General features: G+C 44.6%; 2 protein-coding genes across 2 annotated transcripts; one reads left to right on the top strand and one right to left on the bottom strand.

Annotated features, from left to right (window-relative positions):
* Window positions 1-4155: 4155 nt before the first annotated feature.
* On the top strand, window positions 4156-6581 carry npy8ar (neuropeptide Y receptor Y8a). Its single transcript, XM_071544009.1, has 4 exons — window positions 4156-4464; window positions 4572-4813; window positions 5765-5911; window positions 6152-6581. The coding sequence occupies exons 1-4, from the start codon at window positions 4156-4158 to the stop codon at window positions 6579-6581; spliced, it is 1128 nt and encodes a 375-aa protein (XP_071400110.1).
* Window positions 6582-14151: 7570 nt separating this feature from the next.
* actr1b (actin related protein 1B) lies at window positions 14152-23609 on the bottom strand. Its single transcript, XM_071543992.1, has 11 exons — window positions 23446-23609; window positions 22515-22579; window positions 22303-22378; window positions 19295-19420; window positions 19055-19179; window positions 17629-17845; window positions 17415-17507; window positions 17132-17306; window positions 16891-16952; window positions 16679-16719; window positions 14152-16561 (listed from the first exon to the last, which is right to left on the bottom strand). Exons 1-11 carry the CDS (start codon window positions 23491-23493, stop codon window positions 16459-16461), a joined length of 1131 nt encoding a protein of 376 aa, XP_071400093.1. The 5' UTR covers window positions 23494-23609; the 3' UTR covers window positions 14152-16458.
* Between the last annotated feature and the right edge of the window lie 199 nt (window positions 23610-23808).

Below are 23808 nucleotides of genomic sequence, written 5' to 3' on the forward strand. Positions count from 1 at the left end.
AAATGTAAGACTATATTGAACATTTGTATTTAAGATGATCTAATAATGCAGCCTATGTCTTTAAATTACAGTCTCACATCTGCATTCAAGCTCTTCCAATTCGAGTAATGCGTATGGAGATTTACATTTTTATTAATTTGAATAATCCAATCTAATCTTTGACTAATCCTCCATCTCAAAGGTGTAACCAGATGGATGTTACTCTTGCCCAAAGGATTTATAAGCCAAACAACAAAATCCAGCGTCTTGTCTTTTAGTGCAGATCCATTGCACCATGTCAAAGCCAGACCACCATACACCCTGCATCCCATTAAGATGTATTAAGTAGATGTGATATTAGACTTGTTAACAAGAATGGCAGGATTGAAAAAAAATGTTGAACATTGCTCAAAACTCCTAAATACAATCTAAAGACGAAGTCAAAAAATCAAGTTTTGCCAGTGTGGCAATTTGAAATGAAGAGGCTGAATACTTTTACATGCTGCATTTATGCCTTGTTTTGAATTTGATGCTGTCAAATAAATTAACTCTGATAAAAGTGGATGCTGGAGTATTTTGCATAAAACCCAGACGGAGTTCCAAATGAACACATTTTGACAGCTTTGGAGCACAACAGAATGTGCGAGTACTTTTTGGAGTTAATATGTTGGATTGATGCTGGAGGGTGCATGGGAGCGGTTAGAAAAGTCAACTACGGAATGAAAGTGATTTATGGTCTTTCCATTCAGGGGAACATTTCCATTAATTATGTTTCTTGTGCGTTTGTCAACAGCGGTTTATCAGTACATCAGCATTGTGTAGGCTGACTGAGAAAGAGTAATCCACTTTAATATTGTCAATTTGATTAACCAATTTCATCCTTAACCCCTTGGATGCCAATGCAAACAGAAACCTTTACAATGTATTCTAAATAGAAAGCCATTCAAAAATTCAGCTCTCTTTAAAATGTCTGTAAAAAATGATGTCTACTATCAATGCTTATGTCCATAGTTATTCAAATGAATGACAAAATATCAGAAAAGCTATTTCCAATCCCATTATTTAGTTTTCTGAGGCAGGGCCAGTCTTTATTTACATTTAGATGAAGTGTGTACTTCTTTAAGCTGGTATGAAGTTAGTGGTTTGAACTCATCATCCTTCCCTCAAATGCTACCAGAAATTAATTTGAGCAGTTTATCAAAAAAGAAGAGTTCAGAAGACATGCTGCACATGCAACAGCGTCTAACTGTTGGACTTGTGGAAGTGACTGAGATGAGTTACAGGCTGGATTCTGAAAAGGAGATCAGTAGTAGGACAGATGATTCTCTTAAGGCAGTGGTTCTCAACGTGGGGTCCGGGGACCACCAGGGGTCCTTGAGGGGGTTCCAGGGGGTCCCAAGCAAATTGATGAATTGTTAAACTTCAGCGTTATTTCATTCACAAGAAGTTAACACAATTAGAGAATGCAGAAAAATGACTGGTTTGATCATAGTTTCTCTGTTATCTCTACCTACAATACAGATAGTCATGGAATTCTGGTCAAAATCATATCTAACAATAAAAATATTCTCAGATTTGGGTCTGAGAGACAAAATCTCATCGAATGGGGGGTCTGTGGCTCTAATGTGGACTACATTAGGGATCCTTGATATGAAAGAGGTTGAGAACCACTGCCTTAAGGGACATTAGGAGGAGAACACTAATAATGCCATAGGGAATGAGAGAGGTCAGCATAGCCATGCCTTCTCTGTCGTCACATAGCTCCTGCATAGCATGAGTCAGAGCCGGGAGATGACAGAAGAGGTTACCTCCAAAGGCTTCTTCATAGGCCGAGACCGAGAATCACGGTAATGAATGTCACCGGCTGTGTTTTCGGGCTGCGTTTTAACACCTGTGAGACTGGTAAACAAAAAAAATAGAGAAAATCTTGTGTGTATGCCTGCGTTTGTTGTGTGTGTGTGTGTGTGTGTGTGTGAGAGAAAGAGCGAGCTTTTGATAAGTGCTTTAATAAGCGGGTGGATGGTGCAAGTGAGTCAGTGTGGATGTGCAATAACACCTGTGAGTCTGTCTCATTCTTTGGCAGCCGGGTCCCTCAGGGCCCCGTAAAGACTGTCAGTGGGAGAGACAGAGAGGGAAGACGGAGGAGTGAACGGGCGGCTGTCAACGGTTTGCATCCATGTGCATGTATGTACAGTATATGCAAATGGGAGAGTTTGACGCATGTTGTGATCCGGGGGATGCGTTTTGTGCCAGTTGGATGAGATGGAGCGATGTGCAGGAGAGGCCGGCTGTTAATATAATAAGATGCATCTGAATGAAGCGGTCCACTTCAAGTCGAAAGTCACTTTGCCTCGGGGGGGGGGGAAGCGCGGAGCTGGACGAGTGTGAGGGAGAGAAGGGGAGAGAGAGAGAGAGAGAGAGAGAGAGGGAAAGAGATCCAAGAGTGGAAGGGGAGAGGGACAAAAGTGTGTGTGTGCATATGTTAATCGCTTTTGTTAGCACTTGTCATATCTATTTGTGTGTGCAGGGGAGTGTGCTGTGTGTGTGTGTGTGTGTGTATGTGTTTGTGGAGTGATGCATGTGCCATGTACATGGGTCACATTTTGCAAAGTGTATTAGTGTATTAGTGTGTTAACTGTCAATACTGTATGTGCCTTGGAGAAATATCGCAATGTTTCGGGAATATCGCGATATTTCCCCGCCAAAATATTGCAATATATGGTATTTTCGTGGGGAAATATTGCAATGTTTCGGGAATATTGCGATATTTCCCCGCCAACATACAGCAATATACAGTATTTTCGCTGAGAAATATTGTAATGTTTCATTATGATATATCTATCCGGAAATATCGTATATCGCGATATTTTGTCAGGAAAGTATCGCGATATAAACTTTGGGATATCGCCCAAGCCTAGTTTTTAGTGTGCTGGTTTTGCAGCCAGACCAGGGGCTTTAGGTTTTCCTGCCTTCAGCCTGGGACCACTTTTTATCTGCTTGATCTGTTTGCCATCTATTATCGAATATCGCAATGTTTTTGTGAATATCGCGATATTTTCCCCAAAAAAATATCGTATATCGCGATATTTTTTGGCGGGAACGTATCGCGATATACAATTTTGGATATCGCCCAAGCCTAGTTTTTAGTGTGCTGGTTTTGCAGCCAGACCGGGGGCTTTAGGTTTTCCTGCCTTCAGCCTGGGAGCACTTTTTATCTGCCTGATCTGTTTGCTGTCTCTTCACCACACATGCTCCATAGCACTGAAATAAATGGCCTCTTAGGGACGGTTTATTGAAACGACATTCTATTGAAAACCCTACACTCCTCTTGTGCTGTTTTTTACAGGCAGGCGGACACAGGATACACACACACACACACACACACACACACACACATACAGTTGATAAGCTATTTGTCTCTTTTGCTTAATCTCATCATGGGATCCACTAATGTTGATTCTGTCCCTGGTGAAGGGGGCTGTATAATCAGGCCATTAACCCAGGGGTGGTGTGTGTTAATGAGTGTGTGTGTGTGGCTCGTGGGGTGGGGCTGTGCAGGGTGGTGTGATTGGATACCTCTCCTCCCTCTCGCTCTCCGTCTCCCTGATTGCAGAGGAAGATGAGCAGAAATAGGAAATAAAACAAGGCAAATGGAGACAGGGAGGAAAAAGAAGTGAAGTAAATTGGGGGCATGGACAGATATATACACAAATGAAAGTCACAGGGAAAGAGAAGGAGAGAGAAATATATCCCTATATATCCCTCTTCTATGTTTTTTTTCAGAATTCCCCTACATAGCCTCCCCTCCGTTTTTATTATCTTCTTCACCTCGGTTTCTCTGCTCCTCCAGTGAGAGTCCTTCACCTCCCTGTCTGTCTTTCATAACTCTCAGTCTTGTTATGTTTGTCTCCTTCACAGGGAGCGGCTGATACTGAGCTTATCCACAGGAAGGCCAAATGTGGAGGAAATAGAGGAAAACCTTTATATTTGAACCACTCTTCTCCTCCGTCACACTCCCACATCTCCCTCAACAACCTACCAACTCGCCTCTGATCCACCTGGAAAACTTTGATCTTTGGGGGGGAAGAGAAGTCTTGACCCCCTTGACCCCTGACCCACCTCTTCCTCACCATCACCCCTTCCCTTTCTTCATCTTCCCTCTCACTCTCCCTGGCCATGTCCAACAACAGCAGCATCCTCGGTGGCTGGGAGGCCTCCGACTGGGCGGAGAGCACCAAGTGCCCGCCCTCGGTGGGCGGAGCCACCTTCTTGATCGTGGCGTACAGTACTGTCATAGCGATCGGGTTGCTAGGCAACGCCGGCCTGGTGTTCATCATCGCTCGGCAACAGGAGCTGCGCAACGTCACCAACATCCTGATCGCCAACCTGTCGTGCTCTGACATCCTCATGTGTGTGGTGTGTCTGCCTGTTACGGCTATATACACACTGATGGACCACTGGGTGCTGGGAGAAGCCCTGTGCAAGGTCAGCACACACACACACACACACACAAATATGAACGTTTAATGCTTAGAGGGTGTGTAAACAGATGGCAAATCCAACGTTTCTCTCCCTCTCTCTGTGTCTGTCAGGTGACTCCCTTTGTTCAGTGCATGTCAGTGACGGTGTCCATCTTCTCCTTGGTGCTGATCGCTCTGGAGCGCCATCAGCTGATCCTCCACCCCACCGGCTGGTCCCCCGCCGCCGGCCACTCCTACCTGGCCGTGGGCTTGACTTGGCTGGTGGCCTGCTTCATCTCCCTGCCCTTCCTCTCCTTCAGCATCCTCACCAACGTCCCCTTCCAGAACATCAGCCTGCCTGCCAACCCCTTCAGGTGAGGGATAATCTCTGGGACACAGGTGTGTGTGTGTGTGTGGGGGGGGGGGGGGGGGGGGGGGGGTGCGCGTTTATGAATGCATCTGCAATTCATGCACATGGCTTTCAATCCTCTATCTATTTGGCTTGCCTCTCTGTCTATTTCTTTCTTTTTGTCTCCCTCTGGATGAATGCAGACCTGTGGCTATCCACAAGGAAACAGGTCTAGACTTTTAAATACAATGTGCCATTCACATTGCCATTGCCAACAAGTTTATATTGTTATTTTATCAGACCGATTGGGAGAGCATCATAACAAATGGTATCACTGCATTACAGCTTAGCTCACAAATGGCTTGCATTGCATAAACAGTACTGATGTTTATGGAGTTTTGGCAACACCCATCAATTCAAGCCATCTTTAATTAGATAGCTTTAATTAGACAGGCACAGAAAATAGTATCTGACCCCTCTTGTATTCTACATTCAGAGTATGAACTTCTTAACATCTATCTATCTATCCATCTATCTATCTATCTATCTATCTATCTATCTATCTATCTATCTATCTATCTAAATCTGTTTCTGACACAATGCCTTCCTCCATGGACATACAAAACACTGATATATGCAAAAAAATAATCACCCAAAAGCGTATGCACAACTTTCCTCAAGCCCCCAGCACTGGTGAGGCATGGGCTGGCCAGAGAGAGAGAGGAAAACACAGAAAATATATTCTTCCAACCCAACCAAGCAATGTTTTATGTAGATGTGAGGAACTTTTCAAAGCACATTAGAAGTACTGGCAGACCGGTAGGGACTTTAACAAAGTCAAGACCCAATGGCGCCATCTCAAGTCACGTTGTTCTAGTTGGCGTGGGTTGAAATTAAAGCACTTCTCTCGATTTACAGCCCACTCTCTTTTCCTCTCTCTCTCTCTCTCTCTCTCTCTCTCTCTCTCTCATCCTAGGGACCATTTGATCTGTATGGAGCTGTGGCCGTCAGAGAAGCACCGCCTCGCCTATACGACCTCTCTGCTGCTCTTCCAGTACTGCCTGCCTCTGCTGCTGGTGCTCCTCTGCTACCTCCGGATCTTCCTCCGCCTGAGACGACGCAGGTCATTTTCTCAAATTATACTCTCACATTATTCTACATTGCCACTGCCTCCCACTGTGTGCCAGTGCGTTCGAAAAGCCATGATGCACGGGCGACATTTTGAGCCCGCTGTTACCATGCAAGCTGAAGGCAATATTGTCCAAATCTATTGTAAATCGTCTCATGAGATGCTGCCTTAGGGTTGGTGTGATATTTTCCTGGCAGACTCTGACGGTGAGAGTGCCGCTGTGTGTTTCTGCAGGGACATGGTGGAGCGCAGCAGGAAGACCCGGGGAGCCCAGAGGATCAACACCATGCTGGCGGCCATCGTGGCGGCCTTCGCCCTGTGCTGGCTGCCGCTCAACGTCTTCAACACGCTGTTCGACTGGCACCACCAGGCCCTGCCCGCCTGCCAGCACGACGCCGTCTTCTCCGCCTGCCACCTGACGGCGATGGCCTCCACCTGCATCAACCCCGTGGTGTACGGCTTCCTCAACAGCAACTTCCAGCGGGAGCTCAAGTCCACGCTGCAGCGCTGCCAGTGCGGCGGCGGGCCTCCGGAGAGCTACGAGAGCTTCCCCCTGTCCACCGTGGGCAGCGAGGGCATGACGAAGGCCACCTCGCTCAACCGGATGGGCTCCGTGTGCGTGCCCTCGCCGCGGCCGGAGAGCGGCGCGGCGGTGCGCAGCTAAAAGACACGGCGTCCACCGGGGGCCGAGGTAGCGCCGAACACTTTGAGAAGAGAGGCGATTGGCTTTGCCAGCGGCTGACAGCTGGAAGAGAGTGTTTAGCTGTTAGCTGTAAAAGAAACTGTCTGAACTATCTATTAGAGCAGAGCGAAATAAGTCCAACAGGACTTCGACTTAACTTCATTTCCATAAATTTGCAGCCAGAGTAGGAGCAGCTCATTCCACTCGGGCTGGACAGGGACAGGAGGGGATGCAGAGGTTTCTACTGTAGGATGATCTAGCTCCTAGTCCGCAGCGTGAAGAGCAAAATCCTGTACATTAACACCGCTAACGGACACAGAGAGAACGACAGAAGAGCTACTAGAGACGGGAGTAGAGATGTGGACTTAGGAAGACTTGGAAAGCCTACAGATATAGGTGTTGCTCTGGAAACACCGTCGCTATGGGTCCATCATCTTACACATCAGCACTAGCGAAGTTCTCACTCGTTAGCCGGGACTACCAGTTCACCTTCCACTACCGCCGTTTCCCCCCAGTATGTGGCCGCTCTCCAGCAGGAGTTCCCGGGGACCGATCTGGCTTGGCTTTCCCCCGAGCAAAGGGCTTGACAGTCCGTAGCTTATCGGCGAGCTGCATTCACCGCAGCTGTCTGAGACCCACGACGGAGGTCTCCCGAGGGCTTTAGCGGCAGATGGAACGGCAGGGGGCTGGACATAAGGTTGTCCCTGGGCAGGAGGGGCTGGGGGCAAGGTAATATAACCGACCCGTATACAGGGGCCAGGTAGCGCGGTCAAAGACATACCGAAGAAGTAGAGCATTCCCTCGAGATTACGTAAAAGACACACCTTTAAAACCTCAGACGTCACCTCCGTAGAGCTTGAAAGTTAACTTGTGGAAGGGGCCGGCACACTCTTCAGCCTGGAAGCCCTGTAAACACTGTCTCTGGTGTGGCATCGTCAAGTGTCAGTGGAACCTGTTGGAGCTCAACATCGAAGCTTTAGGGGACAATATGTAAAAGCGACAACATGGAAAGAAAAAAAACGTATATATATTTGACGTATGATTGTGAGGTCGAAATGATTCTTTTTCACGCTGTTAATAAATAAAGGTTCGCTAGTTTTGTAAATGAGTAGCGCACACAGTTTATGATGTAAGCTTGATTCGCCATTTGCTTGTGTTGCTTGGTATTGCAAACTTTTTTTCGGTATTAGTGGTGTGGTTCATTTCCCTCGCATATAAAAATTACCATCAGCTAATTAGCTCTATGCGTGTATGTGTATGTATGCGTGTGTGTACGTGTGTGTGTAGGAGCACGCTTATGTCACTGTGCATAATGAATATGCATGTGTTAGGGCAAGCATGTGTGTGTGTGTGTGTGTGTGTAACATCCTCTCTGATGGCCATGCATGCAGGAGAGAGACGATCGCAATCAGCTCTCTGTCTTGTGAACTGGTCTCAGGCTGTGCTGCTGATTGAATCCGGCCTCTGGCTGGAAAATGGCTTCCTGCTCTGCCGTCCCACACATATCGAATTACCTGTCATCATGATGAACCCCGTCACACCGACTACTGCCTGTATGGCACAGTGAACACAAATTAAAAGACAGTTATTAAGAGTTTTGTACAGTGGCTCTCACCACAGACGACCGATTGAGAAAGCTATTTCACACATTTCAGCAGATGAGGTTGTTTATGTGTTCATGCTAAACTCGAAGCCGATTCATCGTTATATTTAATAATGTCTCTTTGGTTGAGGTTTTGTTAATGTAATAGCAGCATGATGAGAGAAGAGCCAGAAGGGATAGTGCCAAGTTCCGAGAAAGATAAAGGATAACATCCGGGGTTTATCAAATAATGATCATCAAACACAAAAACCAGACCAGAAAACACCCCAACGGATGTAGCTGCCAGGCGTTCAATCCTTTGCACTTTTGTATAGAAAAGCTGGAAGGACAAAACACTTTGGCTCGGAGCCTCTGAGCCCCCCCCTGTGTCTAAATATGTGTTCCCCCGTCCAGCAGTGACCCGGCCCGTCCTCCCCGATCCTGATCCCTCCAAAACCTCAATTACTGTATAGAGGCTTACTGTACCGGCCGGATCCTGTTCTTAAGGGATGCTGCGCTGCACCGCTAGCTCATTTTTTGCTTCGGCCACGCTGTGCGGCTCCGTCATCAAAGGTGCTACCGGAGAACACGAAGGCGGTGTGAGACCCGCGTCTTAGCGCGAGCCGCCGCTTCGAGTGTCGGAGACGCTGCCGAAAATCCCTAAGGCTCGACACAGAGATTAGATACGATTTTAGCCCGCCAGCTGTTTTAAGTCCCTCACACCGGGGGGGCGCTGGAGGGGCCGCTGGAGGGGCCTCGCGCTGCGTCGAAGCGGCTCACGCGACAACATCAGATATTTGACACTGCGCAGAGCCGCACAGCTGGGGGGGGGGTTGTGGGGGGGGGGGGGGGGGGGGGGGGATTCGGCTCGGCTCGCCTGGCAAACCGCACCGACCCTGAGCTGCGGAGGGGATTGCATGGGTGACTCACTTTGCATACATTAGCGTTAGTTTTTGATTTATAAAAAGAATAGAAGATAAACATAAGAGATGAGCGGTGGGGAATGCACAGCCCTGGCGCCTGATAGTCAAGATTCGGGGATTTTTGTTTGCGGAACAGTATAATTAGACGGGGGCTGTGGTTGAATACAAAGCGACGCTGCCTGTATGGAGGATGTATAGATTTTTTTTTTTTTTTCTTTTCACTCTGTTTCCGTCTCTTCCCTTGTGGCAGAATTGCAGACGGGAAGTGCGCCCCCCCCCTATTTGCGTTTCCTTGGTTACCTGTGATGTTACACGGAGTTGCTCTCTGCGAAACTGATGGGAGTCACACACACAGACACACAAACACACACACACACAAGCATTTCATCACTGACATGTAATGCGGTGGACTAATTGTGTGACAGCAGCCCTTTGAACACCTGGCCACACAACGCTTTAAAATCTATCTAATGTACTTGTGAGAAGCTAAAATGCATCGTTTTGACATTATGCCCATATTGCCGAGAATACTCATAAGCTTAAACACTGATGTGAGATCTGTTTGCGCTTGCATCAGGCATACATTAGTGTGTGTGTGTGCGAGCGTGTGCACACATTCCATTATGCGCATTTGTGCCGTTAAGTATGTGTGTGTGCATGCATGTGTGACCGAGAGTGTGGGTGACCGAGTGAGCGAGTAATCACCCTCTTGATTGTTTGTTCTCACACTCTTCACACACACACACACACACACACACACACACACACACACTGCCCGGGATTTACAGCGGCACGGCGCCTCATCTAATGACCCGACACTGTTAACTCTGCGCTCAGTGCTATTACAAGGCTCTTACAGGCTCTCTGTAAATCTGCTGTATGACTTTCATCTTTTCTCATTTTAATATCTTTATGATGTGTACCGAGGTTCACATGAATCATATTCAATTGAATGTTCAATTCTTTTTTTTTTGTCATGTTAAGGGGCTTTTCATCAGTATCAGTACAATCTGGAGCTCATTAACAAAGAGTATTCATGTTCCGGAGCCAGTGGCCCGGCTACCAAGCTGCAGAAAAAAAATAGTATGGCTCGCCTTAGAGGATTCTGCTGTGTTTATACCTTAAGCTTCGTTTTTATGTTCTACAATGTAGCTTGAACTGCCGAAGACAAATGTAGCCCGTGTCCCAAGTTTTCCCTGTAGATACAATGACTTTGTTAATCTGATGCTCTGTAATGTGTTTGAATACAAGAGTTTAAATGCGGCTCTCTTGGTGTGTGGGTTTCTTTACTGATTCACAGGTGATGCGGCACACGCTCTCCACACACACACACACACACACACACACACACACCTGATCCTCTGGTCCTGTCCTGCCTACCCAATGGTTGGTTGTGTTCTGTGCGTTTTTCATATCAAGGACCCCTAATATAGTCCACATTAGAGCCACAGAAACCCTATTTGATGAGATTTTGTCTCTTGGACCCAAATCTGAGAATATTTTTATTGTTAGATATGATTTTGTCCAGAATTCCATGACTATCTATATTGTAGGTAGAGAGATAACAGAGAAACTATGATCAAAACAGTCATTCTGGAACCCCCAAGGACCCCTGGTGGTCCCCGGACCCCACGTTGAGAACCGCTGCTGTAGGGGCATCAACAATTTCAAATTGTCCTGATTTCTGATTGGTTGGTTGGACCGGGTAAAAACACCAGTCTGTTCTGCAGTGCGGTTGTCACAGACTGTTAACACCTGACCTGAGAAATGAGCTTGTAGCATTTGCAAAGCGTTTGCTGTTTAATTTCATCCTGAACACTGGAGGTCCACTGGAGCTTTCACTGTCCTTCCACTGTGCTGCCATGTTGCATCCAATCAGCCAGGATCCAGCTCATGGACTTTGAGGCAGTTATAACTAAGTCATAAAAAAGTATGAAAAACAAGGTATACAGTTAGTTCATACTTTCATGTATAGTTCACATTGTAGTCTTTTATTAGTTTTGTGGCTTTTTTTGTTTATTGTGAGGTAGTATATATACTATATACTGTATATTGTCGTCTTTTAGTCCACCCCATACAGTAAATATAGTACATTTATTTTTATTCTGCAGTTATATTATATTCTGATTGAAAACCTGATTGCTTCATTGATTCATTTTACAGATAGACGGCATTTCTGAATGTATGTGACCATTATGTTATATTTTCTTTTATATTCTGAATAAAATGGAAATATATGATATTATTAATTATTTTATATTACCATGCACCTGCCCCACTCTTCCCCCACATCCATCCCATATCTTGTTAATGAACTAGCTGTTTCGTATCGGCGAAGCAATACCTGGATTATTTCAGCTGTACACTTATAAATATTGTTTTATATAAAAATGAATAAGTGAAACCATTGAATACTGCTGAAATAGGTTTGAAACCATTTCCAAGAAACAGATAAACAACAACAAAAATGTTACTAATACATAGATATTGGTAGTTACTGCACTTTGCCTTTGCATAAGCCATACAGTTGCATCAGGTGGTACAAAGGCAAAGTGCAGTAACTGCATTCTAGGGGTCATAGGTCAAATTTATGGTCAGTGTTTGTATATACAACAATTTACTTTATAATAATACAATACTTGAGCACATCATCACTTGTCTAGGTGTATTTCCTGGACTTTGGATAAACTTTAAAGTCATTTTTAGTACAGCAGCGGTTCTCAACGTGGGGTCCGGGGACCACCAGGGGTCCTTGAGGGGGTTCCAGGGGGTCCCCAGCAAATTGATGCATTGTTAAACTTCAGCATTATTTCATTTACAAGAAGTGAACACAATTAGAGAATGTAGAAGAATGACTATTTTGATAGTTTCTCTGTTATCTCTCTACCTACAATACAGATAGTCATGGAATTCTGGATCAAAATCATGTCTGACAATACAAATATTCTCAGATTTGGGTCCGAGAGACACAATCTCATCAAATGGGGGTCCTACTGTGGCTCTAATGTGGACTAAATGATGGGTCCTTGATGTGAAAAAGGTTGAGAATCAGTGTAGTACAGCTCACTGATTTCCCCACCCTCTCTTTTCCATAATTCCTGCGAATTTCAAGGCCACACTCAAGGGAAAAGATTAGAGAGCATGGTTGATCTCTTGTCTCTGATACGTGTCATTGTGCCTCTCCACGGCTCTGCGCATGTGATCAGCACAGACTGCTAAATAACTTCTCAATTTTCCAAGGACGGGGGAGCGGAGAATGACACAATTGGAGGGATTCCGTTCAATTTCCTCTCCGCTGCGCCTCTCTCTCTCTCTCTCTCTCTCCCACCTGCTCGCTTCCTTTTTTTTCCTCAGATCTTCACTCCATCCCTCTTCCTCCTCTGTAGTTCCGTCGCCCCCGAGCCATCATTTCTTCTGTGGTGCTCTCTGATATTTATCTGATAACTCCTCCATAATTCATGCGGTTATTTTGCTTAAAGAAAAAAAACAAAAAAAAAACAAGATGTGCCAACTTAATATTTTATAAGGAAGGGAACTTTTCGACTGTTCGCTCGCTGCGGATCTTCTTTCCCCCCCCGAACTCTACGTTTCCTTTCTTCACCGCCAGGAACACTCTGTATCTCCTTTCCAAAAAACCAACCAGGTTTCGGGGTTATTTTGGGTTTCGATGACTGATTTTAGTGTTATGCTGTGTTCCTTCTCGGGGGTGACAGTCTGTGGAAGCTGCTGTACATTGAGGCAGCCATGCAGCTCAATTCTGATTCTACATCTGTTACAAATTACTGGTACCAAGAACGGCACAGCTCTAAAATTACATGTCATTTGTATTTCCAAGGAGAAAAAGAGATCTTTCAAAGCATATCTGCACATTCATGAACAGGTTTTTTTTGCCATTGTCACATAATCCATTTAAATACATCAACTGAAAGTATATGCGTATATGAAGTTAGGTAAATTGGGGGTGGGGTGTGCCGTTACACCTCATTGTCTAGGCCAGTGGTTCTCAACATGGGGTTCGGGGACCACCAAGGGGTCCTTGGAGGGGTTCCAGCAGGTCCCCAGCAAATGAATTGTTAAACTTCACCGTTATTTCATTTACAAGAAGTGAACACAATTAGAGAATGTAGAAGAATGACTGTTTTGATCATATTTTCTCTGTTATCTCTCTACCTACAATACACATAGTCGTGGAATTCTGGACAAAGTCATATCTAACAATAAAAATATTCTCAGATTTAGGTCAGAGAGAAAAAGTCTCATCAAATGGGGGTCCATGGCCCTAATGTGGACTAAATTAGGGGTCCTTGATATGAAAAAAGTTGAGAATCACCGGTCTAGGCTGCAGTTCTTCAGGAGCCTAAAGACTTGATGATATCAGTGGGCATCCTGTGTAATCTTACATCTTGCCAGTTCATTGACCTATTGGCTATTTGTTGTCCTGTCCTGTTCTGTTGTAATTACAGCTGAGATATCAGCCTGTCTGTGGTCCCATTAACTTCCATCTATTAGACTGTTCCTGTGTTTTCTTTGGCCATCGACATCTTTGAATTCTACATTCTGACTCTTAACAAGCTCACATGCTGTCAAACACAAAGGTTTGCATGTAGTACTCAATGAGGAAATTTGTTTTTTTTTTAGAGTTGTCCAGCACAAATTACAAGATCTATACAGAAGTGATGAACGATGTACCGTGTAGTAAAATGTCAATAAAGTTTATGATCCTAACATCAATAAGCATGATCTTGCCAAGAATTGTACCTGTTGCTCCTCTTTGCTTCAAAATGTTCTTTTTTTGATATGCAATAAGCTTTGAAGTCATTGCAGAACATTTCAAAGTGATTATTAGAGGAGTTTCTCTCCAAAACTAAATGGTGTAGCGTTTAAGTACATGTTTTGAATACACACACACATATGTGTTTGTAGATACTGCAATCATTTAGTCAATGATAGGGATCTTAAGGTTTAAGAAAAAGTAGGGGAGTTAGGTTGCATGAGGAATACAACAATTTTTTATTGGTGTTGTCTTTTTGTTCGATCATAACATACAAACATTCATCTGGTGTAATTTCACTTTGTCTGAGCTGCTGCCCCCCCCCCCAGCCAACACTCAGTTTAAGTTACAAATTCCCCAAAGTAAGACAGTTCTGTTGTTATGTGGCCGTCTCTTACGGTTTCAGTAAAACCCCTTGGATTTAGAGTGTAAAACAGGAGTGTGAGACCAATGTATGTTCTTGCGTCACATTATCTGCCTTTACGCAGTTAAGACTGCCATCTGGTGGTGGGCAAACATACTGCATGACTGCTACATGCTCACACTGGGGCAACATGAACAGAAAAACCCCTGCTCCCGATCCCACCCTGCAGTGACACTTAACAGAATACAGGATACAATATGCTCCAATCTGTCACAATTCCCCTCCCCATCCCTTCAGGATCATCACTGCTCAGTCTGACAGTGGGTATTAGAGATAGATGGCCTGCTTGAACACCAGTCACACAACCAAAGGTTAAGCAAACAGAACAAAAGCTGAGTGGAATGAGTCTCTCAGTCATAAAAGTCTAACAAGAGATATGAAACGAAGGACGAGACACCCAAGCAGCAGCCATTAACTTATTTATTATATTGAATTTTACGAAAAGTAAAAGCAAACACTTGAATAAACAGTTTTGTACATTTTTAGTTTGTTATCCTATCTTTTTTTTTTTTTCTTCGTGGTGGTTGTTTCTGAAAAGCATTCCACTGTACACAAGGCTGATGAAGTTTACAACCTTTTTTTGTTTTTTAAAAACACCCAAAAGCAGATGTGGACGCTCCGGCGCAGACGCACAGGAGTAAGGCGGACACAGGTTTGGACGCGACCCCTTCACTGCCATCGAGATGCAGGGAAATCATAAAGACCCAGACTTTTTTACTAGTACATAGAGGAGGGGGGGGGGGAGAGAGAACGGTACGAAACACTAATGGTCGGCCGTCTTGGATTTCCGTGGCCATCTCCGTGTTTCGCCATCCAGACTCCAGAGCCTGGCCTCTACACCCGGTCACTGCTGCTAACCAGAGCACAAACACCAGCCCAGGGGATAAAATAATTAAAAAAAAACAAATAATAATAATAATTCACCATGTCTTTGTGGCTGACTGTGGGTATCTTAACCTGTACACAACTAACTGACATGCAACTGAGTAAAGCAAACAGCTGATAATAGACAATCGGGGCAAAGTGGACAACCGTTTTATCATACGAATTGAAGGCTGCACTCGACAACTGCAAATATTTAAGTGTGCATCTCAACGATTGTAAACGTGGAACCTCCCCCGCGGTGGATTTCAAGGGGAGATCCTGTGCCAACATCAAGGCATTTCCTATACTTCATTTTAATCCCGTCAACTGAGAGAAAACCACAGCGAACAAAATGAACATACTGTACATTTGCCACATCAACATAAAGATGGGATGTCGAGTACACGTTAAAACATTTCCTTGGTAATGATAAACATGATAATAGGAGGTGAAATCAGTTAAATCAATTTTGACGATTTCGTTCACTGCATAACTTTGCGCTAAGATTGTAGTTGTGCAGTTTAGGCCACACACAATACAGTGGTTATCTTTAACTTTTAGCTAACCCACCAAAACTAGCACTATATATTGCTATAGCACTTAAAACCTTTGATCCATACAAGCTAATCCAACAACTGAGAAAAGAAAAAAAAAAGAAAAAGAAAGAAAAGAAAGTGACTATAAAATGGACATCACATGGCTACTTTAAAACTGCGACGACAGCTTTAAAGAAGAAAAATCAATCTCTTCGGTTTGGAATGGAACTTTCTACAGTAGCAAAAAACATTCACTTTCATTGACAGTTGATGATATTCTACGCCGCACGGGGCTGCGTAGGCAAGAGAGCAATATGAATACTTCAAAGTGGACTAGATTATAGTATAGCGTGGCCTGTAGTAAGAGAAGTAGCAGAGAGTCCACGGTGCTGACGCTCTGAGATGCCCCGGCAGCCCTCTGCATGTGAATGTTGGGGAGGTTAGAGGGTGGCGGCGGGCCGTCGCCTCGCCCTACACCAGGGGAGAAGAGGGGGGGGGGAGGCAACAGACAGCCAAACGAAAAAGGAGGTTGGGAAAACTGCCACACCCAAACGTGTGTACTTATCTGGGTGGTGGGATAAAGGAGTAGGCCGACAGTAGATCAGAAGCGGGTGGTTTTAATAAGGGATAATGCAGAGGTACCAGGAGATGACTGGTGCAGGTAGCTAGGTAATATGGGAGTCTCCAACAGTATGACGGGGGGGAGATTTGAGGGCAGTTCTGGGGGGGGGGGGGCGATTGCGGTGCACCTGCCCCCGATTAGAAGGTCTTCCTGTGGATGGCGCGTGCTCGATCTTCCTCGTATTCCCTCTTGGACACCCACATCTTTTTAAAGGTGTCCAGCGATGCCAGGATAGAGCCGCTACAGTCAGACAAGGGAGGGGAGGGGGAGGGCAGAGGGATCCGCCGAGTTAATACCGTTGTTATCAAATGTCACGTATCGCAATATAAAAAAAAAAAACAGCAGAGGAATTCTTACCCGATCCACGTGGAATAGAGCCTCTCTTGAGGAGCAGAGATCTGGACAGGAAACAACCACAGGTCAGAGACACATATCTTTACAGAGCATTCATAATAAGAAGTTGAATATCACTGACATTCATGATATAGACCAGGAGATAAGATATAATAATAGGGAGAATCTTTCAGTCCAGCCAAATTAACATCAACAACAAAACGAGCTAGGCCTACCTTGATCTTCACGTCTTTGGGTGCAAGCTTCTTGACTTCAGTTAGTAGTCTTTCCCCGAAACCTGTGAGAAGCAAAACCGTTAAAGCATTGTTGAGGTCAGCAACCGTAAAACCCCCTTCACACACACATGACCCAGTAATATCACGGGAATATTATTGCGTGCAGATCCGGGTGCATCCCTTTTAGGAGGCGATTCATATAATTTGTAAGAAAATGTTTTTAGCGGCACTTCACACCAACCTTTGATCAGCGTGGATCCCCCACACAGTACTATGGTGGAATAGAGGGTGCGTCGGAGGTCCATGTCGGACTTCTGGATGGCGTAGGCCAGGACCTCGTGGATGCCCGAACTCTCATCCCCTATCAAGTCGGGCCTGAACAGCAGCTCTGGAGCACGGAACCTGGCGGGACCGATCTGGCCGGAGGGTAAAGATTCAGGGTTTGGAGTTAGGAGGGTGGGTTGTGTCTCGGTTTGTTAAAAAGGAATGACAGTATCAAACAGAAGAGTGTTTGTCATACTCACATTTAATGTGCTTCCATCAGGGAGTACATACTGAGCCTTCTCTGTTTCTAAAGTCTCATCCTTTTGGGGATTGAGAGATAGGTAACAGGCCCTCTGCAGAGTTGGACACATAAACCCATTTGGTTAGACATTTAGGTACCCATTTCAAAATTTTACCCTCACAAATCAATGCAAACCCACCCCCCACCCCCCCTCACTGTCACCCGTTTCATACCTCTTTGACGGTGCGGACAACCTCAAACTCTGCGGAGGTGTTGAAGTTGTAGCCTTCCTTGCGTAGCAGCAGGCGGAGGTATCGGGAAACGTCTCGGCCAGCGATGTCCACGCGCATAATGGAGTGGGGGATGGCGAAGCCCTCGTAGATGGGCACGACGTGGGTTACGCCGTCGCCGGCGTCCAACACCACACCGGTGGTGCGGCCTGTGGCATACCTGCAGGAGGAGAGAGGACGGTCACATCACATGCCTGTACGCAACTATACAGTCAGTATCCATTTCATTAGGTACACCTAGTCTCAGTTCTTCATGGCATGGATTCAACAAGGTGCTGGAAATGTTCCACAGGGATCTTGGTCCAAGAAGGCTCGGTCCACCAGTCCAGAGTCCGGACATTTGGATTCAGCAATTGTCATATTCCTGAAACGATCCTGAGACGATGGAGCATTACTCGGCTGGAAGTATTTATCTAAAGAGGTGAAGGCTGTGGATCCATGTTGTTTACACCAGATTCTGATTCGGCCATCAGCATGTCACAACAAAAATCAGGATTCAGGCAACAGTTTCCCACTCTCCAGTTGCCCAATTTTGGTGATCATGTGTCTCCTGCAGCTTCATCTGATTGTTCTTAGCTGGCAGGAGTGGATCCTGGCATGGTTTTCTGCTGCTGCTGCCCATCCAATTCGAGGTTCGGTGAGTTGTGTGTTCTGAGACGCCCTGCTGTACTGAGCTCAGTCAATCTTGCCATTCTCCCCTGACCTCTCTCAACATCAACATGTTCTGAGTGACTGAAAACATTTTAAAAACATTTTGTTTTTTTGCCGAAAATGGTTTCTCCAAGTAGGCTAGGCTATTATGCAGTCAAGGCTGTGAGGCAGGAGGTCGGAATGCAACTATGGCACCGTTAACTATAGGCTACACAACTCACTGTCAACACTAGCGCAGGCTGTGTTGCCTCACAGGCGCACCTGCACCTTTCCTCATCTCTCCTCAGGATCGTCTCACTCGAGTCTGCAGCCAGTGAAGCAACCAAGCGCATCAGAGGGTGACTCAGTACAGTCGACCTTATCTTAAATGTATTTTGAGTCTGATTATTCCTAGCAGTAATGTCTGACTTGATAACATTGTTTTGAAAGGGCGGGGCGGGGTGGGGTGGGGGCGGGTGGACTCTCCTACAACTGCATCATACCCCATTCAAAGTGGCTTAAATCCCATCTTGCCCATTCAAACATTTAGTCAAACAATATACTTTACATTTTATGTTTCATGTACGCATGATTCAATGTCTGTAGGAATATGCATCAACCGGGAGGTGTACCTAATAAAGTGGATACCGAGTGAATACTAGAAACTGTAGGTCATACCCATTAATAGCCATTTTTCCATAAAAGTATCTAGCGCTCAGACAGAGCATGGAGCACTTACAGGCTAAGGACAGCTTGCATGGAGATGAAGAGAGCGGGGACGTTAAAGGTCTCAAAGAACACCTCTGCAGCCTTCTCCCTGTTCTTGCTGGGGTTGAGAGGAGCCTCGGTCAGCAGTACAGGATGCTACAAAGAGAGAAAAGATACAGAACATGATACTTGAATATCATATCTGCAAAACACCAGACCTTATGACTGTGTGGCATAAAGGAATGGGAGGGGAGAAAAGAGAGGATCTCACCTCCTCAGAGAAAGTCTGCAGCTGCTCCTTAGAATAGACATACTGCCAGATCCTCTCCATGTCATTCCAGTCCTTCACTATCCCATGCTCCATAGGATACCGCACTGACAACAAGCCCCTGTGCTCCTGTTATATAGACAGGGGGTGAGAGAGAAGAGAAATTAATACGTTGGAAATGAACACTGCCAACAGCTTAAATGGACAATGGCAAGTAAACCAGAAACCAAAAACCAATTTGTTCTTTGCAGCTAAAATGCAATAATCAAACTTGCATTACTGCAGTACTAATGTATATGTAAATAAGGCCTAATAATGATGCCAGTCTCTTTGGAAAGAGTGTAGAAAATGAACATTTGATCACATGCTTCAAGAACTGCACTGCCAACTGCTGTAGGCAGTGACCCAAAGTTCCCCTCTTAAAAAACACCCCATCAAACTATGATCCTACTTTGAATATTTTCTTCAGCTGTCAGTAACAGTAATTATACTGACTGTTAAATAACTGACATACAATTACTGTTAAGTAATTATATGTCATCATGTTCCAACTAGAGTCAAGTTTGCACTTCAAACACTTTCAATGTGTGATATCTAGAAGTGGAAGCGGAGCGAACATAGCAGTATTTTGAGGAAAAGCATTAGGCTTTTTTGTTTAATAATATAACCTAGTTTAAAACAAACCGTCATGCTATGCATGATCCAGTTCAGTCATGTCATAATGATTGAAATTACAGGACCTCTCTCATTGAATTTCCAAATGCCACACACCCTAGCCTATCAATCTGCATACATTAGGTGTTGCTGACCCTTCATAGTTCAACACAGACATCATTCATTTTGGGTTAGATGTACATATAAATACATCAATGTAAGTAGGTTGTAGGTTGCTGAACTGCATATCTGCATTGTATTTGGCTAATGTCAATGTCAGCAATGTTTCTCTTATGTTAAGTTGATATAAGGCAGCAGCCTAGTCCTACACTTAAAGCTAGCAACATATAAAAACAACTTCCACTTGCCATTCTATTAAAATGAAAAGGCAGGCAGGCCAAAATGCCAACATCATTTATCAAAAACTCCTACAGAAGAACCCCAAAACAACCAACAAACAGCAGATTTCCATAGCAGATTTCATCCAGAATATGAACTAAAAGATTATTCACTAAATAAACAAATAAATAAATAAATAAACACCCAGTTCATCCATGAACTTTTTTTGCACTACTTTACACAGCAGAGGCATGCAAAAAATGTTGTTCTACCCAACTGAGTGAAGAGCGAGTGTAAAAAGAGGCGTGAGTCTTGACATTTGGAGCTGAAGCTGCAGTGCACTGACACAGGCGGCTGCAGCCGGTAAAGAGTAAACAAGGAAGTGCTAAAGCAGCAGCCAAGGTAGCACCAAAACTGTATGAGAAAATGTAAGACTTTAGATAATTTTACATATATTTACCAACATGTTGTATTACATTACAACACAATCAATGTGTTGAAAAGACATGCTTTGGGGGCTTTTGGGGCTGGTTTTTAGAGTGTCCAACTGGCCCTGTTGGACTGTATCGGAGAGATGCACGCCAAGGTAGGCAAGACATACAGCAAGTAGCTTCTATAGTAAAGCAGACAAGATTTTGCACAGAATCAATCAGTATGATGGAAAATGACGGTAAAGTAGGATCCAGGTAAAAAAAGGCTGGGATTGTCCTTTAAGCACTCGTGTAGCCCAAATCTGAAAATACATAAATAGCTCTCCCTGCATATCTTCTGTCTTATCCAAGGAACTTGCATGACACCCAGCTCGCCCATAAACACAGACTGAGCAGACTGATAAAAGTACTGGAAATGTTATTTATCTCATGAATGTTATATTTATATTCTGCGCAATGCTAGGTATTATGCACATTTCATTTTCTGAGTTGGCATTACTTGACTGACCAGACTGATAGTTTAACTATGAACACTAACTAGTGAGTGTGTTATATATTGTCCACAGCTGATGTGCACCGGTTTCTATGCTGGCCTTGCAAACTGAACAGTACAGTATAGAATCAAGTGTAAAACGTCTTTGGTGAATCAGTGTATCTGTACAATACTCTAGAGTATCAGCTTTAAAAAGTTCCGCAACCATTCTGTTGTGATGCATAAAGAAGAAATTACTAAATGGATTTGTAGCACTAAAGAACTTATGTACTTTCAGCTTCATGCCATAATGAGGGAATCACACTCATGCACACACACACACTGTTTCTTGGAGTTTGCGTTTGTCTCTTGGTTTTGTTATGCTTCTATTTGTGTCTCTTGTTTTTTTGTTCTTTTACGAGACACTTCAGCTACATGGATTTTGAGATTTAAGTGTTTCATGATATAGTGGAATCACATCTCTCCCATATCTAACCCTAACCCTTCATTGTGAATCCATGTGTATATAAATATACATTAGGGAGACTATACACCCTGAGCTTAACTAGCCTTAAAAAGATGCTGAAAAGACTTCGAGCACATTTCACGCATACAAAAAAGATAAGGAAATGGGTCAAAAAGATAAAACTTTTAAGATAATGCTATGCTAAAAATGCACTTTCAGCTTTTTCATATCTTCTGATTTATTGTTTCACATGTGGTAGCCTCAAAGACACCTTCCAAATGTCTTAGTCCTCCACAATGAGACTGGTAACAGAGAATCTTGCTTTGTGTTCATATAAGAACTTCAGAATATTTCTGAAGGGTACAAACAAAGGAGTTTATCATTTTAGGCATCTTTCTGGTGATTTCACTGGCACAGCTTAAAACAACTCTACTGCATCCTAGATTATCGGAGGTGAGCTTTGAAGTTCTGAGTTGTGTTAGCAATATTGTTTTTGGAAAAAAAAAAAAAGTGTCTCTGGGCTCTGTTAGAAACATACATTCAAAGCAGTATCTGGATGCACTCTCACTGTTTGATCCTGATGTTAGTTAGATAAAAATCCCTTCATATGACTATAGATGTGAATAAGAAAGAGAGCAGTGTGTGGTACCTCTGCTTTGGGTCCAATGAATAGGTCTCCCTCCAGGGCTCCTGCCATCACGCGCACATGCTTGGGACGGCCCACACTGTATCACAGACGCAAATACAGACCGTCAAACACAAGCAAATATGCATATTTAGGCAAAACACAACGTGTCAAACAAATGATCCCTGTTATCTTTGTCCTGTGGGAAACGTGGGGAAAGGTCAAGGAACACTTACTAGTTGGGGAAGCAGTATTTGGGGATCTGGTCACCTGCAAAACCAGCCTTGATGACCCCCGAACCCTGAGGAGAGAAGGATAAGACAGTGGGGAATGGATAGTGGCTTTGGGTAACGGCTGTTAGTAATGCCTCACACTCTGAGTAGTGTGTATAACAAGGAGTGAGAGTGTGAGGGAGGGAAGGAGAGAGAGGGAGGTCACAAGACACAGCCCGAGGCCACCAGCAGTCACCAGCCCTACTTCTTAACATTAATACTCACTCCCTTGTCTCCTAGCAGAGTCACTGGGCCCTATGTCTGCTCTCTCTCAAAAATTACATTGTCTTTAATGTTGCTAGCATTATGGCTGACATAAAATAAAAGGAGCCGGCATCAGCAGCCAAAAAAACATAAATGGTGTGCTGATTTCATTCATTTGATTGTAACGCCACCCGTGTGGCGCAACGTACAGGTGCCAAATGCAAAACTACATGCTACTGGGGGGAAACAATGAGTCTGTATCCTGCAGAGACAATGGCTCAGGTTAACGCTTCCATCCTTGCAACCTTCCCAGCACGCAATGTTAGCTAGTTAGCATTGTGAGCAGACGAAAGCCTTCTAAATGGCAAGAACTAGCTTACAGCAGCTGGCTAACGGCTAACGTTAGTGGTCTGACAAACCTCCTAGCTACCCGCCGGTCAATGGAAAGCTTTAGCTATTGCTTGCGGCTGGACAATTTAAGAAACGCAAGGTTAGCATTAGTGCAATGCTAACGGTGCTTTTGATACATACTGTAAAACATTTTTGGCCGTTGTTGCCGTTTTTAGTGAGGTTGGCCGATATCCTCCACAGACATTGTTAGCCATAACACAATACCTAAGCTAACAGTTAGCCAACGTTACTAGCCAGCGGCCTCGGTTAGGGTGTGGATGAATGACATCATCATACTTACATTATCAATCACAACAGGCTGGTTAGCTAAAATGTCATAGGACTCCATGACGGACTTGCTACTTAAGATAGGTTTCTATCAATCGGTATGCGTATTCGCCCCCGTTTAGCGTTTTAATCATGTAAAAGATATCGCCCTGTCACTCCTCAGCCGTCTCGTCGCCGCTCCTTAGCGCTGTGGGCTGGACAGCCTGTACCACAACAACCTCATCACCGCGGCGTCGCTTTGACAGGCAGGAGAACCAACCAATCACGTTAGCCCACAGGAGAATCAACCGACCTTAGTGTCTGACGGGGGGGACTGCCAATCTACGTGACTGGCAGGGAAACCGACCAGTCGCGGTCACTGACAGAAGAAAACAAC

This window comes from Centroberyx affinis, unplaced genomic scaffold, assembly GCF_046629955.1.
Source record: "Centroberyx affinis isolate AG114_WGS23_722 - 3 ecotype Tasmania unplaced genomic scaffold, CSIRO-AGI_Caff_v1 ptg004433l_1, whole genome shotgun sequence".
Taxonomy (NCBI): Eukaryota; Metazoa; Chordata; class Actinopteri; order Beryciformes; family Berycidae; genus Centroberyx; species Centroberyx affinis.